This window comes from Stomoxys calcitrans, chromosome 5, assembly GCF_963082655.1.
Source record: "Stomoxys calcitrans chromosome 5, idStoCalc2.1, whole genome shotgun sequence".
Taxonomy (NCBI): Eukaryota; Metazoa; Arthropoda; class Insecta; order Diptera; family Muscidae; genus Stomoxys; species Stomoxys calcitrans.
In genome coordinates this window covers 43453180-43474046 of record NC_081556.1, presented here as the reverse complement: position 1 = coordinate 43474046, position 20867 = coordinate 43453180, and the positions used below count along the sequence as shown (strand labels likewise).

The 20867-nt window shown below is 40.0% G+C and overlaps 2 protein-coding genes across 11 annotated transcripts in view; one reads left to right on the top strand and one right to left on the bottom strand.

The window, feature by feature from the left end:
• Nucleotides 1-1302: 1302 nt before the first annotated feature.
• The window catches only part of LOC106081054 (interaptin), a 31548-nt gene continuing 11983 nt past the window's right edge, over nt 1303-20867 (top strand). For all 4 annotated transcript variants that reach the window (XM_059369604.1, XM_059369603.1, XM_059369602.1 and 1 more), the window contains exons 1-7: nt 1303-1447; nt 1506-1666; nt 12969-13016; nt 13083-13335; nt 17467-17757; nt 17815-17942; nt 18014-18124. In XM_059369604.1, the coding sequence (XP_059225587.1) occupies nt 1420-1447; nt 1506-1666; nt 12969-13016; nt 13083-13335; nt 17467-17757; nt 17815-17942; nt 18014-18124 (1020 nt within the window). In that variant the 5' untranslated portion in view covers nt 1303-1419. The remainder of the gene's footprint in view (nt 1448-1505; nt 1667-12968; nt 13017-13082; nt 13336-17466; nt 17758-17814; nt 17943-18013; nt 18125-20867) is intronic.
• LOC131997838 (uncharacterized) lies at nt 3588-12880 on the bottom strand. 7 transcript variants are annotated; one of them, XM_059369607.1, is made up of 4 exons: nt 11910-12076; nt 11518-11639; nt 10852-10971; nt 3588-4995 (listed from the first exon to the last, which is right to left on the bottom strand). In XM_059369607.1, the coding sequence occupies exons 2-4, from the start codon at nt 11554-11556 to the stop codon at nt 4054-4056; spliced, it is 1101 nt and encodes a 366-aa protein (XP_059225590.1). In that variant the 5' UTR covers nt 11557-11639; nt 11910-12076; the 3' UTR covers nt 3588-4053. The 7 variants fall into 7 exon arrangements, with proteins under 7 accessions (XP_059225590.1, XP_059225592.1, XP_059225593.1 ...); XM_059369609.1 differs by lacking the exons at nt 11518-11639; nt 11910-12076 and adding an exon at nt 12587-12880; XM_059369610.1 differs by lacking the exons at nt 11518-11639; nt 11910-12076 and adding an exon at nt 12607-12880.

The window sequence follows — 20867 nt, the reverse complement described above, 5'->3', positions numbered from 1 at the left end:
TGCAGTTGTTAGACCTATAATGCTATATGGTGCTGTGGTCTGGTGGACGGCGCTTCAAAAGTCCTCCTACTATTCAATACACAACTGGATGGCTGGTTTGTCCTCACAGCCGCACTGGCCACACCTGATGCACTGTATTTAATGCTACATCTAATGCCTCTGGACATTGTGGCTAGACAAATTGCAGCGACCACTGCCGTGAGGCTAAGGCAGCTTTCTCTTTGGTCATGTGGCAGCTATGGACACTGTGTTATCGTTGATACAATGTCCGATGTTCCAGTCAGTGTAATAGAAGTTACATAGACTTCTATTAGAGTGGTTTCAAAATAGACGGCCAGGCGGGCTTTGGGGTGTACTCTAAAGATCTAGAACTGGCAATATCGAAAATGTTACCAGAAATCCAGGCAACCATAAAATCCCTGGAAAACGTATTTCTGAACACAAAAACCGCCTTCCAGTGTCGCAGATCTCTCAACGAGATGACTGAACAGCTCAAAATTCACCTGTTCTGGTTGCTGGACCACAGATGTATCCCAGAGAATTGTAAGGCGGACGAGCTTGCGAGAGTAGACAATATGTGGGTATGCCTCTAGCGACATGTAAGCTAAGTTTTTAGGATCAGGCTCGAAGGGCAATTGAAGATAGATGGTCACAAAGATGGGGTTGTGAGCATTCCAAAACTATGTGGCCTAATCTAGACTTGAAGAGGTCTACCGCTTTGCTGTCACTGGCTTGAACAGATGTTTCAGTCCCTGTCTGATCCGAAAACATGCTGACAAACTGAATGTTGCCAGTAACGAATGTTGCCTTGTAGAGATCTACCGCTTTATTGTCGCTGGCTAGAGCAGACGTTTCAGTCTTTGTGTATGCCATGGCAGGCCACTGTCTGATCGGTAAACATGGTGACTAACGACTTCTGCAGAAACTGTGAGAACATCGAAGAGGAGGAGACTATAAAACATCTGCTGTGTGTGTGTTCCGCACTGACAATCAGGAATATTTCCACTTCAGGTTCTCATTTCTTTAAAAACTTGTCTGATTTAGCCGGCGTGAACATTCGCAAGCTGTTGGGCTTTTTAGAGCGATCTGGATGGTTCGTCGTTAAGAACTAGAAGGCATCTTCCTACTTCTGTTGCTGTGGTATTACAATGGACGAAAACGTCCGAATTAGTCTGAGTGCAGACTGCCAACACTTTGTTTTTGATTTTTTTTGGTGTAGTAAAGTTTTGCTTTCAATTGACATTTCCCAGCATTGCCATAGCTGTCATATGGAAAACAGATACTTTTTTTTAAATTATTTAATAATATTGTAGAAGATAGAGAAATTAGTTTTCCCTTGTTAACAACGCAAAGAAAGATTTGAGGAATAGTTTACTTAGTTCAATTATAAAACGATCCAAATTTAGTGCAAACTTAAGTATGGAACAAACGGTCAATGAGGATTTAGGTAACATAATACAGAAAAAAAGTAAATGTTCATGAATTTAATGGTTTTGATGTTCAAGGTACTGCGGTTGTCTCAGACAGTGAAAGCCTAGAGCTGGCCAGCATTGGAGAAAGTTCGGAAGTTGCTATTAAATCCATATGTGCCAGTAAGGACCATTCGCTCAAGGCTACTGAGTCTAATACGAAGAAGACTGGCTCAAATATACCACAACGAAAAAATGTAAGTATGAAAAAAATTCAAAAAATGTTCGAAGGGAAGTTCTAAAAGCCAGCGAATTCAAAGCAAAATCTTTAGTTTTCCAGAGATATTTAGATCTGTAAAGAAGGTGGCAGGCGCATGTAGCAAATCCTATGCATACACGTTTTTTTGTGTGAACTCCTTGGGGTTATGATTTTTGCCGCTGCTTACCCACATGAAATAAATGACGCAGTGTGTGTCTGCTGTGTTAGTTTGTTAGAAAAAGAGAGAGAGAGAGTGGGAGAAAGAGGGAGCGAGAGAGATAAAGTAAGGGAGAGAAAGGTAGAGAGAGATTGGGAGAGAGTCTGAGGCAAAAATTTATAGAGCGTACCTCCGATTTCGCTGAAATTTTGGTAGATGTGGGTTGATCCCAGGAACAAGAATCTGAAGTCCTTTTTTTTGGGGCAAAGGCCGTGGAGCCACACAGGGGTGAAAAACTCCCGCTTTATGAGAAGTGCTCTAATCTAGACAATATGCATATCAACTGTTTGGTGTGGTTTGCATGCCGGCTGAGTCAATGGGCCATACTTCTTCGTCGACAATGCCAATCGTCACGTTACCGTCAATGGACAAAGCTACCGCACCATGCTCACTGATTATTTTTGGCCTGAATGGGATGATATGGACCTGGTCGACATGTGGTTTCATCAGGATAGTGCCACAAGCCACATAACACACATTACAATCAATTTATTAAAGGGTACGTTGGATGAGCGTGTTATCTCACGAAATGGCCCAGTCGATTGGCCACCTCTTTCATGCGATTTGACGCCTTTAGACTATTTTCATTGGGGCTACGTCAAGTCAATGGTCTATGACCAAGTCGATGACGCACAGTAAGAGAAAATATTTGGCAGCCCGAACAATTTTTCGAAATACCGAGGTGGCCAACTTTAGGGTCCTGTCAAAAGGAGCCCGGACAACCTATGGCCTTCAAATTTTGAAATCAGAATCGATTTGGAGTAAACTTCCCAGATGTTGTGTTAATCGTCGAGGAAAGCGTTGTGCAAAATGTTGACAAGCGCAATAAATGCGCTTGCTGTGACTTTAGAAGTTAAAATCGGGCGACTCATATATATGAGAGCTATATCTAAATCTGAACCGATTTCCATAGAATCATAAGAAAGTCCTTCTCGCCAAATTTCGAGCGAATCGGTTAACAAATAATAATTTTATTGCATTATTACTGCAAATCGGACGAATATATATATGGAAGCTATATCCAAATCTGAACCGATTTTTTCCAATTTCAATGGGCTTCGTCTTTTGGCCGATAAACATGCCTGTACTAAATTTGAAAATGATCGGACGGAAACTGCGACCTGTACTTTGTACACAAATTAACATGGACAGACAGACAAATGGCCGGACAGACAGACGGAGAGACAGACGGACAGACAGACGGACACAGCCAATCGTATCAGAAAGTGATTCTGAGTCGATCGGTGTACTTATCAATGGGCCTATCCTTCTCTTTCTTCTGGGAGTTACAAACAAATGCACTAAGTTATAATACCCTGTACCACAGTAGTGGTGTAGGGTATAATGATACATAGTGTTTGGGGTCAAACTAAGGGTTTTGCCTTTCGAAATAAAAAATCAGAGGGAGAATTAGGTTTAAAATTCAATGCTGTTGTAATGGTTTATTGTGTTTGTTGCTCATTTCATTATTTATAAGTAGTAAATCGAATTCAGTCTTTTGTTGTAGGTAAATTTAGATAGACAATTGTACATGTCGCATTAAGTAGTTAATTTCTTTTAGGATGAAGTAGCACAATTTATTCTTAGTTTAAGTAGCGAATTTTACTTTTAGTTTTGGATAGGAAATTTTAACTTTAGCTTTAAGTAGGAAAATTTAATTTTAGAGGGTAAGTAGGTTATTTCACATTTTGATTTTGGGTCTTCTTGTGGGTTTATGTTGTATCTTAGTGTCTTCTTCACGTCTGAAAATTGAGTTTGTTAATTTTTGTTTCACTGTTTGTAATGTTCTTTTCTTTAACGATTGTTTATATGTATATATGTAAGATCACTTTTTTGCTTTTCACTTCACTTGGGTTCACTTTGAGGGGGAGAGAATACGATGCGCGGGTTTGAGATTTAAAAGCGAGACTGATCTTTTTTTGGTTGTTGCTTGTCACTTGGACCCCGCGAAAACGGTCAACTTTCCAAGCTACAAGCAACAATTCCAGGTAAACAAATATGAAGTCAAGGCGGAATCAGCGATTAAGAACTTACTTCAATGTACCGTTATGCACAGTGGGTCATGTGCATACGTGAACGCATGTCTGCACATGGGTGCACATGATTTCATGTTCAAACGTACTTTGAACATTCTCCCCCTCCAAGTGACGAAGTGACATCTTACCTTTTTAATTTTGGTTTCTCGCCTGTGAGGTGACTGGGCCGACGAACACGTATCCCCAATCTGTCTCCTGGGCGAAGACGGCTCCCAATCCGGGTTGTACAACACCACTCCTCCGGAGGTGGGCGTAGGCATCGGCCCCTACCTCTACATCGATTGGTTCGTTGCCCCTAGGGTCAGCATCTGCCAAAGAAAGGGATCTTAGGCTGCTTGTGGGGTCGGGAATGATGGGATCTGAATAGGGTCGTCGCGGCAAATCCCGGGTCACCACCGCCCGGATGGTATACATGGTCCTCCTCGACGCATGCCTTGACCGAAGTCTTATTGTTGCCAGACGGTGCCCTCTGCGCTCTCTCGTTGGTATCCCCAGGCGAGTTACTGTGGCTGCCGCGATTCGGGTGATGGTCGATGCCTGGCACAAAAGTACCCGTACCCCAGCCCAATCGTCCTGCTCCTCGGGTGCCAATTCCACCATCGCCGTGGGTACAAAAACAGTGGCCCGGCTGTAAGGTATCTCGACCGGGGGAGGGCCTTGGACGATGGGCATCTGGTTGGCTGGTTCGATTGCAAGTTGCCGTGGGTTGGCAATCTCCATTGGGGGCGGGCTGTAGCTGCCATATGTCTCCCTAAGCTGTGGGGCTCCATGCAGCATTGTGTGATGGCGGTAGTCGCATGTTCGGCAGGCAGTGACCACGGGGCAGTCTGGGGCCAGATGGCTGCGCGCCAGACAGTTCCGACAGTAACTCCGTCTCTCAACTGTCTCGTATCTCTGATACGGTGTCATTTGCCGGAACCGCGGGCATGACCGTATGGCGTGGTCCTCCTGGCAGAGGCCACAGGCATACTGCCAAGATGCGGGGCGATACCTGGGTTCCCGTGGGTCGAAGCGAGGGCGTGTGGGTCTGGCGGGTCGTGGGGACTCTGGGCGAGGTAAATATCCGGCCATTATCTGTAACCAAAATCTCGTGAGTACCGTGTTTTGATGTGATTATGAATTGCTAGGGGTGTCTGAGAATAATTTGACAATCTTAGTTATGGGTCGACTGACTATGCCATTGGAAGTTCGAATATCTACAACTCGAGTGTTCTGATCAACACCGGGGTATGTTTTAAAAACTCGTCCTAACTTCCACTCGGTGGGATATCTCTCATCCCTGATGACAACTAAATCATTGACCTGTATGTTATCTTGCTGATACTTCCATTTGTATCTACGGTGAAGCTCATTTAAGTACTCTGACTTCCACCTCTGACAAAAGTTTTGGGATATAATCTTTAATCTCTTCCACCGATTTGCAAGCGTTATGTCCTCCTCTGAGATGTCTGGTTCAGCCGGGGTCAAAAGGGAAGAGCCTATAAGAAAGTGAGCTGGGGTCAAGGGTGCTAAATCGTTAGGGTCTTCAGAAGCTGGACTAAGGGGTCGTGAATTGAGGCAGGCCTCGATACGTGCCAATATGGTTGACAGTTCTTCGAACGTGAAGTTCATTTTGGGCATAGACTTCTTAAGGTGTATCTTGAATGATTTAACTCCTGCCTCCCACAATCCCCCCATATGGGGAGCTCCTGGAGGAATAAATTTCCACTCTAAATTCTGATGAGCATGTTGCTGAATGGCGCTGCTCTGTAAACTTTTCATAAACTCTTTCTGATCTTTCTTGAGCATTTCTGCTGCGCCTATAAAATTCTTTCCATTGTCGGAATATATCTTTTCTGGGCACCCTCTCCTTCCTATGAAACGAGCTAATGCCGCCAGAAATGATTGAGTCGATAAATCACTTGTTGCTTCTAAGTGGATGGCTTTTGTCGCAAAACAAACAAATATGCAGATATAACCCTTGGTTATTAAACACGCTCGTGCTGTTAAGCTTTTGATTCCGAAGGGTCCTGCAAAATCTACCCCTGTATTCGTAAAGGGTCTGGATAAGGTAGTACGCTCGGGTGGAAGAGATGACATAATTTGGGTCTGAGTCTTTAATCGATATAGGGTACAAACTCTGCAATTGTGTATAACTTTCTTGATCAACTGTTTCAATCTGAATATCCAAAACTCCGTACGGATGAGCCGGGTCATAAGTTGATTGCCTCCGTGCATTGAGACTTTATGAACAAATTCCACTAGAAGGAGTGCAAATCGCGAATCATATGGGATTAAGATTGGATGACGTTCGCTGTACGTCAAAGCTGGCGATTGAACTAAACGACCATTGGATCTAATTACTCCTTTTCTATCTATGAAGGGGTTGAATGGTAAAAGACTACTTCTAGGTGAAAGCCTTTTCTTTTGGGTCAAAGAACTGTATTCCTCAACGAAGTAATGTTTCTGAGTTGCCACTATAAGACGCATCTTTGTGTCTATGAGCTCTGGGCTGGTTATTTCTTGCGATGAAATTTTAAGTGAGGATCTAGTTGAACCTGTGTTACGCCAGAACCTAACTGCGTAAGACAAAACACGATATGCTCTAGCTAAAGACGAAAATCGAGTCAAAGGGTCATCAAAAGTGCCTGTTGCGAATACTTTAACTTGTTTTGCTTCAAGATTAGTGTCTGTATTAACTCGGTCTTGCGGCCACTGATCATGCGGCAATTTGAGCCACTGGGGTCCCGTCCACCATAAATTATGAGATATTAAGTCGTCAGGAGAACAGCCACGACTTGCTACATCTGCAGGATTATATTCTGAGTCAACATGTTTCCAATGCTCACCACCGACGTTCTCTAATATCTCTGAAACCCTGTTACCAACGAAAGCGCTCCATGAGCATGGTGGCTTTTGTAGCCAGGCTAGAACGATTGTAGAGTCGGTCCAGAAATGGGTCGTAAACTTTGATAATCGAAGCTTAGGCACAATGGCATTTGCTAACCTTGACAACATAACTGCACCGCATAATTCTAACCTTGGCAGAGAGATTTTCTTAACTGGGGCTACTCGGGTCTTGGCTGCTAGAAGAAAAGTGTCTACAGTTTTATCGATGTGTTCAACGCGTATATAAATTGTGGCTGCATATGCGCTTTCTGACGCGTCGCAGAATCCATGTATCTCCACAATACTAGCAGGTGTAAACCGAACCCATCTTGGTATCGATACAGTGTCTATAGAATGGCTGCCTCTCACAAAGTTATTCCAGTTCATTTGAGTCACTGGCTTCAACGAGTCATCCCATTCTACCTTATCTAGCCAAACCTGCTGCATGATTAACTTGGCTACAACAATTACTGGCGCTAACCATCCACATGGGTCGAAAAACCTTGCTATCGTTGATAATACTTCTCGCTTGGTGCTCATTTGCTTTTCTTCAACTGTAGGGGCCGTAAAAGTGAAATTATCACCTGATATATTCCAACGAATTCCTAGGGTCTTTGTCGAAGAAGCTTCGGAAATATTTAACCAATCTATTGGAAGAAGCATGTCTTCATTTAAATCCTTTAACAAACGTGTGTCATTTGACGCCCATTTTCTTAGCCTGAAACCAGCTGATTCTAATGCGGAGGCTAATTCTTTCCTAGCTGCTGTAGCTTCTTCTATGGAGTGTCCGCCCGCTAATACATCATCGACATATAAATTTTCTTTAATAATTCTTGATCCTAACGGATGAGAATCTTTCACGTCTTCTGCTAACTGGAGAAGGGTCCTAATCGCTAAAAATGGGGCGCAATTTATGCCGAAGGTAACAGTTAAGAGTTCGTAATCCTCAATTGGGTGGTTTTCTGATTTGCGAAAGAGGATCCTTTGAAATGCTGTTTGATTGGGGTCTACTAAGATCTGACGATACATCTTTGTCACGTCTGCATTGAAGACGTACTTAAAAAATCTCCAGTTCAACACTTGTACGACAAGGTCTTGCTGAAGTATGGGTCCTGTATGTAAGATATCATTAAGACTTTTCTTGTTTGATGTTGGGCTAGATGCGTTAAAAACCACTCTAAGTTTTGTGGTAACCCTATCTGGTTTGATAACTGCATGGTGAGGTAAGTAGTAGTGAGGGGTCTTGTATACGCTGTTTGGGTCTACCTTCCTCATGTGTCCTAATTCCAAATACTCTAATATGGCTGCATCATAATGTGCTTTAATATCTGGGGTCTTAGACAACTTTTTCTCCATTCTATGAAACTGTGCCAATGCGATGTTCCTAGATGAACCGATCTCTGAACAGCTTTTAAAAGGTAAAGTTACGATATATCTCCCCGCCTCATTACGTCGTGTTGTATTTTTGTAATTATTTTCGCAATAAATATCTTCTGCTGACCTCAAAACCTTTTTTGGGGTCTCTTCCACCTCCCAAAAGCGAGTGATTATCTTTTCCAATGATGATGCACTATAAAGTGTGATTTGTCTGTCGGATTTAGGGTCTTCCGTAATGGGTCCTCCTATGATCCACCCAAAAACGGTGTCCTGCGCTAAAAGTGATCCACAGGATTTCATAGTACCGCCTTTTGTGTATATAAGGGGTCCAATATCTAATCCGATTAACATGTCCACGGGTCGACTTTCAAAGAATCGAGGGTCCGCGAGACTAAGGTGTGCAAAATCTCCAAATTGATTTTGCCTTAAATCGTGTGTTGGTAAATGAGAAGGTAGGGTCTTTAAGACTGGTGCCCAAACCTCCAGCTCAAAACTAGGATTTACTCGTGAGCAAAGATTGAAGACGCAAGCTTTTGTCGATGTTTCAGAAACTGCGTCGCTTAAACCTGTGACGTGAATTAAATTCTTAACTGTTGGAAGTTGTAGTTTGTTTCTAATTTTCTCTGAAATGAAAGTTGATTGTGACCCAGGATCGATGATTGCCCTGGCATCATATCTATGTCCTCTAGATTTGATTTGAACTATTGCTGTGAACAAAAGTGTCTCTTTGGGTTGCGGAGTGGGTCTGATTTCCTGAAGTGTCAAAGTCGTTGAACAAGGTGCTTCTAAACAAGGTGTGGACTGTATATTTGGCGATACCGATGGTTGTACTAGGGTGGTTAAAGCGGCAGCACTGGTACTAGGGCGTGCGTATTCACTAACCGGTTGAGCTAGGGTGGTAGGATCAGTAGCACTGGTGCTAGGTCGTGCTTCCTGTCTACCGGGTTGAACTAAAGTGTTGAGAGCGGCAGCACTTGTGCTGGGTCGTGCTCCGTCTCGTTGGAGTGTGCCTGTTGTAGGGTACTGGGTCTGGTTGCCTTTATGTATCAAACTGTGGTGTCGTTGACTACATTCCCTACAACTAAAACGACTTTTACACTCCCTGACTCCATGATCCGAAGAAAGGCAGTTATAGCAAAGATGACTGGTCTTAACAATGTTTATTCGATCGTTGATCGACCTTTCTAGAAATTGAGGACATTCTCGCAAAGAATGATGGGATTTACAAAGTTGACAAACCGGTTTGTTATTCTGAGCATTATAGTGTGATTGTGTGTTGTTGCTGGGTCTTGAGCCCGTGTTCTTGAAATTGGGATTTACATTTGTTTGAAAACTATTAACTCGCTTTTCCCGCTTATCGTACTCCGATCTGGGTTGATTATATCTCGAATATTGTGGCTTGATATTGCCGACTGATTCTAGGGTCTTGAATTTATGGGTCAAAAATACATCTAGTTGATTCCACGATGGAAGAGACGAACAATCTGCTAGGCTGCTTTCGAATTCTTCTAAAAATATTCTTGGTAGTTTGGTTGACACAAGATAAACTAAGATTGGGTCCCATCCCCCCGTTTCTACTTCAAGGGTCTGTAAAGTTTGGGTACAACTACCTATAGTGCGCTGTAATTTCTGGATTGTTGACGCGCTATCAACGGAAACCGAAGGTAAATTAAAAAGAGCTCGCAATTGCTCATTTACCTGCATGCGTTTATTTTCGTACCTATGAACGAGATTTCTCCACGCTATGTCGAAACCCTCATGGGTCAGTGGAACATTGGAAATTATTTCGCGGGCTTCTCCTGCTGTTTTCTGGGTTAAGTGAAACAACTTCTCGACTTTACTTAATTTTGAATTGTTAATGTAAATTGCTGAAAATAAATCCCTAAAGGTAGGCCATTCGCGATATCCCCCTTTAAAAACATCTGTGTCACAGGGCGGCAATCTTAGAGCTGGTGAAAAATCATTAGTGTCTCGCTGTTGGGTCATCGATATTCTCTCCTGTTTTTCTTGATCTTGTTGCTCGTTAAGGGCCAAAATTTCTCCGTTAAGAGAGCTTAAACACCGTTTATAAGTTTCTAGTGCCTGTTTGTAGCTATTTCGAAGCTTAGTTTTATCTATAGGTGTCTCATCCTTTTCCGGAATGCGATCCCTACAATCTAAGTATGCCTTCTTGATTTGATCCCATAAAGAATTGAGTTCTACCCGCGTGATTTCTAACGAATGTATATTATCATCCGACTTAGCCGCGGAGTAAACGGTCTCAAAATCCACTAAATCATCCACACAGTTTACAAATCTTTCGCGTAAATTCTTATCCATTTTGTAATTGGCTTGTATATGTTTTAAATAGGGTCAAAAAACCATAAAACCAAGGAAAATTTTACAACAAAATGTCCTAAAAAAAAAAACTGGTTATTTGTAGAAATCAAATCTATTTCAAAAAAAAACCTAATGCGAGAAAAAAAAAAAATGTGTGTCTTGATGATGGGTCAAATATCTAAGGGTCAAAATTAATTGGGTCAAAATTTATCAGACAACCGAATTAGCGATTCATAATCAGAAAACGATCAAAAACAATATTAAAGTACGCTGGGTAAATGTATGAACTTTTCCTTTTTTGAAAAAAAGGTTATGTATGACGTAATACCCAAGCGCACTTTAATAGAAAAACAAAATGGTACTCACTTTGAAGCTTCTTTTTTGATGTGTGTGTATGTGTGTGTGTGTGTAGGTGGGCGCTTGGCTTGGGTCCAGAATTGTGTGTTGGCGCCTTTTGCAATTTTTGTAGCTTTGTGTCGTTAGAGTCTTGGATTTTGTTGTTTTAGTGTTTTTGATTTGATGAAGTTTTGGGAATTTAACCGTTGTAGCGGGTTTTTCCGTTTTTATCCCAGAGCGTAGATTTTTTGTTTTTGTGTTTTTACACGGAACGCACGAATTTGATTTTGTTGGGGTTTTTTGAAAATGCACAATATTTTATGTGTGATAGAAAAAGAAAGAATTAGTTTGGGATAAAATTTACAAATTTATCGAGCAACCCATAATTCTGTTTTAACACTCTAATTTGTTTTTTAAGTTAAAATACTGAAAAATTTATGATTTTTAGAGAAAAAAAAATTTTTCAAAATATGTAGAAAAAATTAACATAAATTTTGGGTTGGACGATAAATTGTTAAATTTTTCAATTTTTTAGCTCTTTTTTTTCAATTTAACACAAAGAAACTTCTTTAAACAATTTAAAAATTTTTGATTTTTATAATTTTTTTTGAAATTCCACTTTTTTCCACTTCTGTTCCACTGTGCGGGTCACTTTACGTTTTTTGGGTCTTTTGCACACTTCTTTTTTTGATTTACCACAACTTCTAATGATTTTGGGGTCAATTTTTTGCACATTAAAATTTAATTAATTATTTTTATTTTTACACGGGTCACCCTGTTAATTTAATTAGTTTTTGTTTTATTTGAGTCTTTATGTACTTTAATTGTCACTTTGCAATTTGGTTATTATTTTCTTTTGTTATTTCGTTTTGATCTTCATTTGGTTGGAATATTTTATCAAATTTTCAATAAAATAAATGCCACAACCAAACGAAGAACACTGAGAGCCGCTATATATTTTTTAATTTGTGATTTGTGTATTATTTTGTTTTTAATAAATTGCCAAAACTGATCTTTTATGTGTTTTGATATTTTTGTGTTGGCCGTCCGTCCATACGTGTATGTATGTACGGTTGTGTGTAACCAACCCTTTTTTCGCACTTTTCTCTATTTCATTTGCTTTTAATTGTTGGGTCACTGCACTTTTGTTGTTGCGAATTTTTTTGTGTTTCGGTCACTGGGTCTTTTGAAATGAAAATGAATTATTTTTGGGCACAAAACAGAAAAATTTTTTTGATTTTTGGTTTTTTAATTATTTAAAAAAACCACTTATCCGGCTCGAAGGACCAAATGTTTGGGGTCAAACTAAGGGTTTTGCCTTTCGAAATAAAAAATCAGAGGGAGAATTAGGTTTAAAATTCAATGCTGTTGTAATGGTTTATTGTGTTTGTTGCTCATTTCATTATTTATAAGTAGTAAATCGAATTCAGTCTTTTGTTGTAGGTAAATTTAGATAGACAATTGTACATGTCGCATTAAGTAGTTAATTTCTTTTAGGATGAAGTAGCACAATTTATTCTTAGTTTAAGTAGCGAATTTTACTTTTAGTTTTGGATAGGAAATTTTAACTTTAGCTTTAAGTAGGAAAATTTAATTTTAGAGGGTAAGTAGGTTATTTCACATTTTGATTTTGGGTCTTCTTGTGGGTTTATGTTGTATCTTAGTGTCTTCTTCACGTCTGAAAATTGAGTTTGTTAATTTTTGTTTCACTGTTTGTAATGTTCTTTTCTTTAACGATTGTTTATATGTATATATGTAAGATCACTTTTTTGCTTTTCACTTCACTTGGGTTCACTTTGAGGGGGAGAGAATACGATGCGCGGGTTTGAGATTTAAAAGCGAGACTGATCTTTTTTTGGTTGTTGCTTGTCACTTGGACCCCGCGAAAACGGTCAACTTTCCAAGCTACAAGCAACAATTCCAGGTAAACAAATATGAAGTCAAGGCGGAATCAGCGATTAAGAACTTACTTCAATGTACCGTTATGCACAGTGGGTCATGTGCATACGTGAACGCATGTCTGCACATGGGTGCACATGATTTCATGTTCAAACGTACTTTGAACACATAGAAAGTGTTTCCCTTGATTAGAAAAAATCCTAATGGTATTATATAGAATTTTGAAAACACTTTTATTTTTCCCATAGATCCCTGTAACAAATCCCGCCTCGAAAGCAACCGGAATTAAGAAAGTGGTAAGTTCAGAAGAAGCATTTTAAAGCAATCATTCTCTTATATCGCAAATTTCCTCTGCAACACAGTCTAATACCTTAAGCTTGAAAAAACCCAATACTTCCGACCAGACTTCGAAAGTATCTCCATCAAATACTTCGACACCGAGAAGTCCTAAACCTACTCGGAATTCAAACTCAACCAATCCGCCTGGGAAAAGGACCCATGGATCAATGTCTCAATCAAATATGCTGCAACAAAAGGCAAATCCAACGAAACCACCTGCAGCCGGAAATAATCGAGCAGCGAGTGTGAATCCAGCGAATGCCAATTATCGAATGGGTATGTTTTGGGACCAATTTTGCAAGAAAATCCCCCGAAATTTGGCACAGAAGTCAGGAGGAGCATAACAAAACTCGCTGTACCAAGAGAAATCGGGCAATAAATGCGTCTTTTAAAGGCCCAAGACCTGAGAATAGGGGTCGTTAAATATGGCAGTCATATTCAAATTTAGTCATTACCCGTAGGAATTTCGAGGGGCCTACTACATTTATATGTGCCAAACTTTAGCGATATCGGGTAAGAAATAAGGCTTTTATAGGCATAAAACCCAAAAATCGGCAGAGGGGTATATATGACAGCAATATCTTTATATGGTCTAATGTGAATCGTACTTGGTTCGAATATCGGAGGCCTAGTATAGGTTAGGTTGAAAGAGGAGGACGCCAAGATTAGTGCCTTAGCATCACGTGACCTATTGTAACTCCTTGTGAATTCTTCCTTTTGCGCCTGCGCCTCAAAAGCTCCATCCGCTTAGTCCAATTATAGTCCAATACTAGTCCAAAAAATAGTTGGATATCATCTCACGATAGCGCTCACCATTTACAGTTACGTTACGATTCGCATCATCTTTGAAGAAGTACGGTCCAATGATGCCCGCAGCCCATAAAACGCACTCAACTGTTACTTTTTATACCAACCACAATAGGATGGGGGTATACTAATCTAGTCATTCCGTTTGTAACACTTCGAAAAATTGATCAGAGACCCCATAAAGTATATACATTCTGGATCGTCTCGACAGCCATGTCCGTCCGTCTGTCGAAATCACGATAGCGGTCAAACGCGTATAGCTAGCCGCTTGAAATTTTGCACAGATACTTAGTATTGATACTTAATATTGATTGGTCGTTGAGGATTGCAAATAGGCAATATGGGTTCAGATTTAGATATCGCTCCCATACAAACCTATCTCCCGATTTGACATCTTGAGCCCCTGGAAGCCGCAATTTTTGTCCGATGGTGTTTTGTTATGACTTCCAACAATTGTGCCAAGTACTGTTCAAATTGGTTAAGAACCTGATATAGTTGCCTTATAAACCGATCTCCCAATTTGACTTCTTGAGCCCTTGAAAGTCTTAATTTTCATCCGATTGAGTTGAAATTTTGCACATAGTATTCTGTTATGAATCCCAACAACGGAGTCAAGTACGGTCTAAATCGGTTTATAACCTGATATAGCTTCCATATAAACCGATCTCCCGATTTGACTTCCTGAGCTCCTGGAAGCCCCAATTTTTGTCCGATGGTGTTTTGTTATGACTCCCAACAACTGTGCCAAGTACGATTAAAATTGGTCAAGAACATGATATAGCTCCCATATAAAGCGATCTCCTGATTTTACTTCTTGAGCCCTTACAAGACGCGATTTTTATCCGATTTGGCTTAAATTTTGTATATGGTGTTTTGGTATGACTCTTAACAAGTGCGCCAAGTACGGTCTAATTCGGTCTATAACTAGATATTGCTCCCACATTTCCCAAGATTAGCTCCGGCCGGAGTTATTTCTCTCTAGCATCATTAGTTTGAGCTCTAAGTTTCGTGCTTTGTCTATATATCCATTTGGAGGGTTTTGGGCGGCCACCCAAGGCACTAGTCACCAACAAACCATGTTGTTTTTTGGCGACTGTAAGAGCGCAAACAAAAATTTCGAACGAATCGCATCACCAATCACCGAGATCTTGTGTTTTTAAAAATTAGGGTGATGAGAAGTGCTTTTAGACTTAGGATGGCACCTCAGACATTTCGACTCAAATATGGATATAAAATTCGTGTTGCATTCCAAAATCCCTTTAATTTGAGCCCCATATTGCCATGGTCGGTAAATATGAACAACAGTTCATTTGAGGGGGGTTGAGGCGGCCAGCGTCACTTTGCCTAGAAAATAGCTATCAAATTCATTCTTTACTCCCAAATACCGTTAATTTGAGCTCCATATTGTCATAGTGGGAAATGAAGTTCAGTTTAGGCGGTGCTTTAGGGCGTACTCCCAAACACATGGCTCCAAAATTGGATATTTATTTCGTTTTCTACTCTCAATTACCTTTCATTTGAGTATCATATTGTTATAATGGGTCAATTAAGCCGCATTTTTAAAAGGAAAATCGCCCCATTAACATGAACGCAAATTTTAATGTCATATTCGTAATCTACTTTCAAATGCCTTTCATTTGAGTCCCATGCAGCCATGTCCATTTGTGGGTATTTGGGGATGGGGCGACCTACTATTATTTGGACCTAATTTTGTATGACATATTCCCTCTTCTACCGAATACTTTTCATTTGAGTCCCATATTGATATGAAACTCTAATATATCTGTTTAGACCCTATACTTCGATCTGATTTTCTATGCCAGATTCGTAACCTACTCCCGAATACCTTTCATTTAAGCCCCATATTGATATGAACGTCTAAGATGTTAGTTGGGGGGAGTTTTGTGATTGGGACGGTCCGATGGGTACTTAGACCCAAATTTTAATACCATATTCGTATTCTACTCTCCAACATCTTTTATTTGATACCCATATTGTGCCCATCGGTCGATTTTTGGTTTTGGGTGTCATTTTTGTGGAAAGGGGGAGAGTCCGCCCCCCTTCCGATATTGAAATATTATTTAGCCTATATTTCCTTCCAGACCAACCTTCATAATATTTGAAAACTTCGAGAAAATCGTTTCAGTCGTTTTTGAGTCCATACAGAACAAACGAACAAACCGAGTCCCATATAGCCGTGATTGGCTAATGTGCCCATTTTGGGCGTTTTGTGGGGGTGTAGTAACCCCCTATACTTCGACTTAAATTTGTATGCCAGATTCGTTATCTACTCCCGCATACTTTTCATTTGATATCCTTATCGGTTCACTTTTGGTTTTTGGGGGTGCTTTTGGGGCAACGGGGGAGGGTCCACCTCTTCCGATATCAACAAATTATAAAGCCTATTCATCCTTCCTGACCATATTCGTAATCTACTCCCGAATACCTTTCATTTGAGTCCAATATTTTCATGATCGTCAAATAAACCTATTTTAGAGGGTTTTAGAGCTGGGGCGGCCCCCCAGTTACTAAGACCCAATTTTTAGGATGCAATTCGTACTCTACTCCGGAATACCTTTCATTTGTCTCCACTATTGTCCCGATTGGTCCACTTTTATTTTTGGGTAGTTCTTTCCGATATCAAAAAATTATATAGCCTATGCTTCCTTCCAGACCAAACTTCATAATCTGAGAGAATTTCGAGGTAATCGGTAATAAACAAACCGACAAACAAACAAACACAAATTGACTTTTATACCCTTCACCATAGGATGGGGTATACTATTTAATTTCGTCATTCTGTTTGTAACTCCTCGAAATATTCGTCTAAGACCCCATAAAGTATCTATATTCTCGATCGTCATGACATTTTAAGTCTATCCATCTGTCTGTCGAAAGCTTAAGCCGCTTAAAATTTTGCAAAAATTCTCCTTATTAGTGTAGGTCGGGTTGGGATTGTAAATGGGTCCATGTTTAGATATAGCTACCATATAAACCGATCTTAGATCTTGATTCCTGAGCCACTAGAATGCACAATTCTTATCCGATTTGGCTGAAATTTGGCATGAGGTTTTTTATTATGACTTCCAACAGCTGTGCTGAGTATGGTTGAAATCGGTCCATAACCTGATATAGCTGTCATATAAACCTATCTGGGGTCTTGACTTCTTGAGCGTCTAGAGGGCACAATTCCCATCCGATTTGGCTGAAATTTTGCACGAAGTGTTCTGTTACGACTTCCAACAATTGTGCTAAGTATGGTTCAAATCGGTCCATAACCTGATATAGCTGCCATATAAACCGATTTTGAATCTTGACTTCTTGAACCACTAGAGGGCGTAATTCTTATCCGATTTGGCTGAAATTTTGCATGATGTATTTTGTTATGACTTCTAAGAACTATGTATGGTTCAAATCGATCCTTAACATGATACAGTTGCCATTTAAACCGATATGGGATTTTGACTTCTTGAGCCTCCAGAGTGCGTAATTATTATCCGATTTGGCTGAAATTTTGTGCAACGGCTTCCCCCGTGACTTTCTAAGAATACATTCTTTCACTTATCTAGCAGTTCTATTTTCCTCCTTATCACTTTCTAGCCACCACTACTATTCGCCCGAGTGTTACTGAAGCCAACAAAATCCCAGCGACCAAAACAAATTTGAAGAAAAATATCTCCACCGCAGGTGACAAAATTACCTTAGAGTCCTTGGAAGAACAATTAAAGGATCAACAAAACGAGTTTCTTAAAAAAATAGAAGCCCTGAAACACACTTCCCATGCCGCTCAATTGGAAGGTAAAGAATATCAACTCATGGGCTTGGTATTCAATAATGAATGCGAGCCTATGCTAAAAGATATGAAAATAGAAAAACTAACTGAAAAACTTGGTAAGTTTGTCCAATATTGAGGTAAGGACATTCTTCACAAACATTTCTCTTTGGTAGATGAAAATTCTGCTAATGCCTTGAAGGAGAAGTTAATTAAAAATATGAATGAAGGCTTTGCCAAACTCAAAGACAAACTAAATCGAGAAGGAGACTCGGGAGAGGATTTGAAATTAAAAGAGATACAGGTGAGGCTGTGGATATTTACTTTAGAAATGTTTAATAATTTTATTTTATTTTAATCTTTAATTTGAAAAAGGACTCAAATGTAAAGGCAATATTGGATCTAGTCGATGCTATTAGCAATTCTTACAAGGATGAAACAATGCAGGAGGTGACAAATATTGAGAAACTTAAGAAGGAATTAGAGGTACGTTTTTAACCTCTGTATTGATAAAAAACTATCCATCCCACAATAAAGAGGTCAGAGTTAGAAGGAATATTTGGGCTTCCACTAATTTTATAATACACAGTTAGTTTAGATGCATTAGGCATTTTTTCCCAAGGAAAAGGATAGTTTTGGTACTCTTTCCCAAGGGAAAGCTTACTTTTAGTACTCTTTCCCAAGAGAAAGCTTACTTTTAGTACTCTTTTCCAAGGGAAAGGGTAGTTTTAGTACTCTTTGCCAAGGGAAAGTGTAGTTTTGGTACTCTTCCCCAAGGGAAAGGGTTAGGTTAGGTTTAAGTGGCAGACTCACTTAGATATTTTCGTCTATTGTGATACCACAGGAACAGGAGAAGGAAGATGCCTCCTAGTTCCTACCGTTGTACCATCCAGATCGCTTTAAAAAGCCTAATAATTTGCGAATGTTCACATCCGCTAAATCAGACAGGTTCTCAAAGAAATGAGAACCTAAAGTGGAACTCCTTCCGACTGCTAGTGCGGGACACACACACACAGAAGGTGTTCTATAGTCTCTTCTTCTTCGATGTCCTCACAGCTTCTGCAAAAGTCGTTGCTGGCAACCTTCAATCTGTCAACATGTTTTCCGATTAGAAAGTAACATCTCATGGCGGACACAATGATTAAGACGTCTGTTCTAGCCAATAACAGCAAAGCGGTAGAACTCTTCAAGTCTAGATTAGGCCACAGTGTTGGAGTGCTCACAGCCCCCTCTTTGTGACCATCTATCATTCGTTGTCCTTCGGGCCTCATCCTGAAAACTTAGCTTACATGAAAACTTAGCTTACAGGCATAACCACAGATTCCAGTATCGCTGGAATGTGTAGGGTAGTTCCCAGTATCGCAAGCTCGTCCGCTTTACAATTCCCTGAGATATCTCCCGGCGCCCACAACAGGTGACCTCGTTGAGAGATCTGCGACAGTCGAGGGCGGGTTTTGTGTTCAGACATACGTTCTCCAGGGATTTAACGGCTGCCTGAGAAGATATTTGTGCCAATCGTCGTAATGACATTATATCGAAGCCATTCAACCACTTCCTTAATTGCAAGAATCTCCGCTTGATACACAATGCAGAGTAGTAAAACTACCCTTTCCCATGAGAAAGATTACTAAAACTACCCTTTCTCAAGATAAATAGTACTAAAGCTTCCAAGCGAAGGAGTACTAAAACTACCATTTCCCAAGGGAAAGAATACTAAAACTGCCCTTTCCCAAGGGAATGAGTGCTAATGCTAACCTTTCCCTAGGGAAGGGGTACTAAAACTACCCTTTCCCATGAGAAAGAGTTGTAAAATTACCTTTTTCCAAGAGAAAGAGTACTAAAACTACATTAGTCAAACTATCTTTTCCCAATGGAAAGAGTACTAAGCCCACACTTTTTCAAGGAAAATACTACTACAACTTCAGTTTCCTTATATAAGAGTTCTATGATTGAAGTTATCCTAGGGAAGAGTAATAAAACTATTGATTCCCATGGGAAGGAGTACTAAAACTACCCTTTCTCAGGAAAAGAGTACTAAAACTAGTGTTTCCGAAGGGAATGAATACATCCCAAGGGAAAGAGTACTAAAGCTACCCTTTTCCAAAGGAAGTGTACAACAACTACCCTTTTCAAGCCTTTTCCAAGAAAATAAGTATGACTATCCTTTTTCAAGGGAAAGAGTACTAAAACTAGCCTTTCTTACGGTTTCTCCAGGGGAAAGAGTACTAAAAACTGACCTCTCTTGAGGAAAAGTTTACAAAAACTATCCTTTACCAAGGAAAGTGTACTAAAACTACCCTTTCCCAAGTAAAGAGTACTAGATAGCATACTACTAAAACTAAGCTTTCTTAAGGAAAGGATATTAAACTAACCATTCCCACAGTACAAAAAATATACTTTTCTAGTGAAGTCCTAAGTAAGTTCTAGTGAACTTATCTTTAAATAGTCCTTCTCAAGAGAAGGGTAATAGAACTATTCTTTCCCTAGTGAAAGAAGGAAATCCTTCGCCAAGGAAAACAATAATAAAACTTTCCTTTCTTAAGGAAAAGAGTACTAAAACAATCCTTTCCCTATAGAATAAGCACTTAACCTATAGAATAAGCACTTACCAAGGGATAGAGTATTAAAAAACTACGCTTTCCTAGCGGAAATTTTAAGGAACACTATTACCAAGAGAAAGAGTTGTGCGATAACCCATTTACAAGAAAGTGTTATTAGAACTTCTCTTCCCCAAGGAAAGGAGTACTAGAACTACCCTTTTCTAAGGAAAAGAGTATTAGAATGACCTTCTGCAATGAATACAATATTAAAACCACACGTTGCCAGGGATGAGTAGTTAAACTACCCATTCCCAGGGAAAGAGTACTTAAACTGCCTTTCCCAGGGAAAGAGTACTTAAACTGCCCTTTCCCAGGGAAAGAGTAGCAAAACTACCCTTTCCCAGGTTAAGAATACCTAAACTACTCTTTTCCAAGGAAAGAGTACTTAAACTACTCTATCCCAAAGTAACGAACTAATCCTAAACTTTCCGAAGGGAAAATGCTTTTAAACAAACCTTTCCCGAGGAAGAATACCTAAACTACCTTTTCTCAGGAAAATAGTTTTAAGCTTCCCTTTTCTTATGAAAGTAGTACTTAAAATAGCCTTTCTCAAGGAAAAGAGCACTACGCTCCCACTTTTCCAAGGGAAATATCATAAAATTTCAGTTTCCTTATATAAGAGTTCTATG

Excerpts from the sequence above, each read along its gene's own strand:
- LOC131997838 (XM_059369606.1), bottom strand. The coding sequence starts at position 11,556 with ATGTGCAAAAAATTGACCCCAAAATCATTAGAAGTTGTG. Across the intron at positions 10,972-11,517 it reads CAAAATCATTAGAAGTTGTG|ACTCTAACGACACAAAGCTA; the intron begins GTAAATCAAAAA and ends ACAAAATCCAAG. Across the intron at positions 4,996-10,851 it reads ATCAAAAAAGAAGCTTCAAA|ATAATGGCCGGATATTTACC; the intron begins GTGAGTACCATT and ends TTTTGGTTACAG.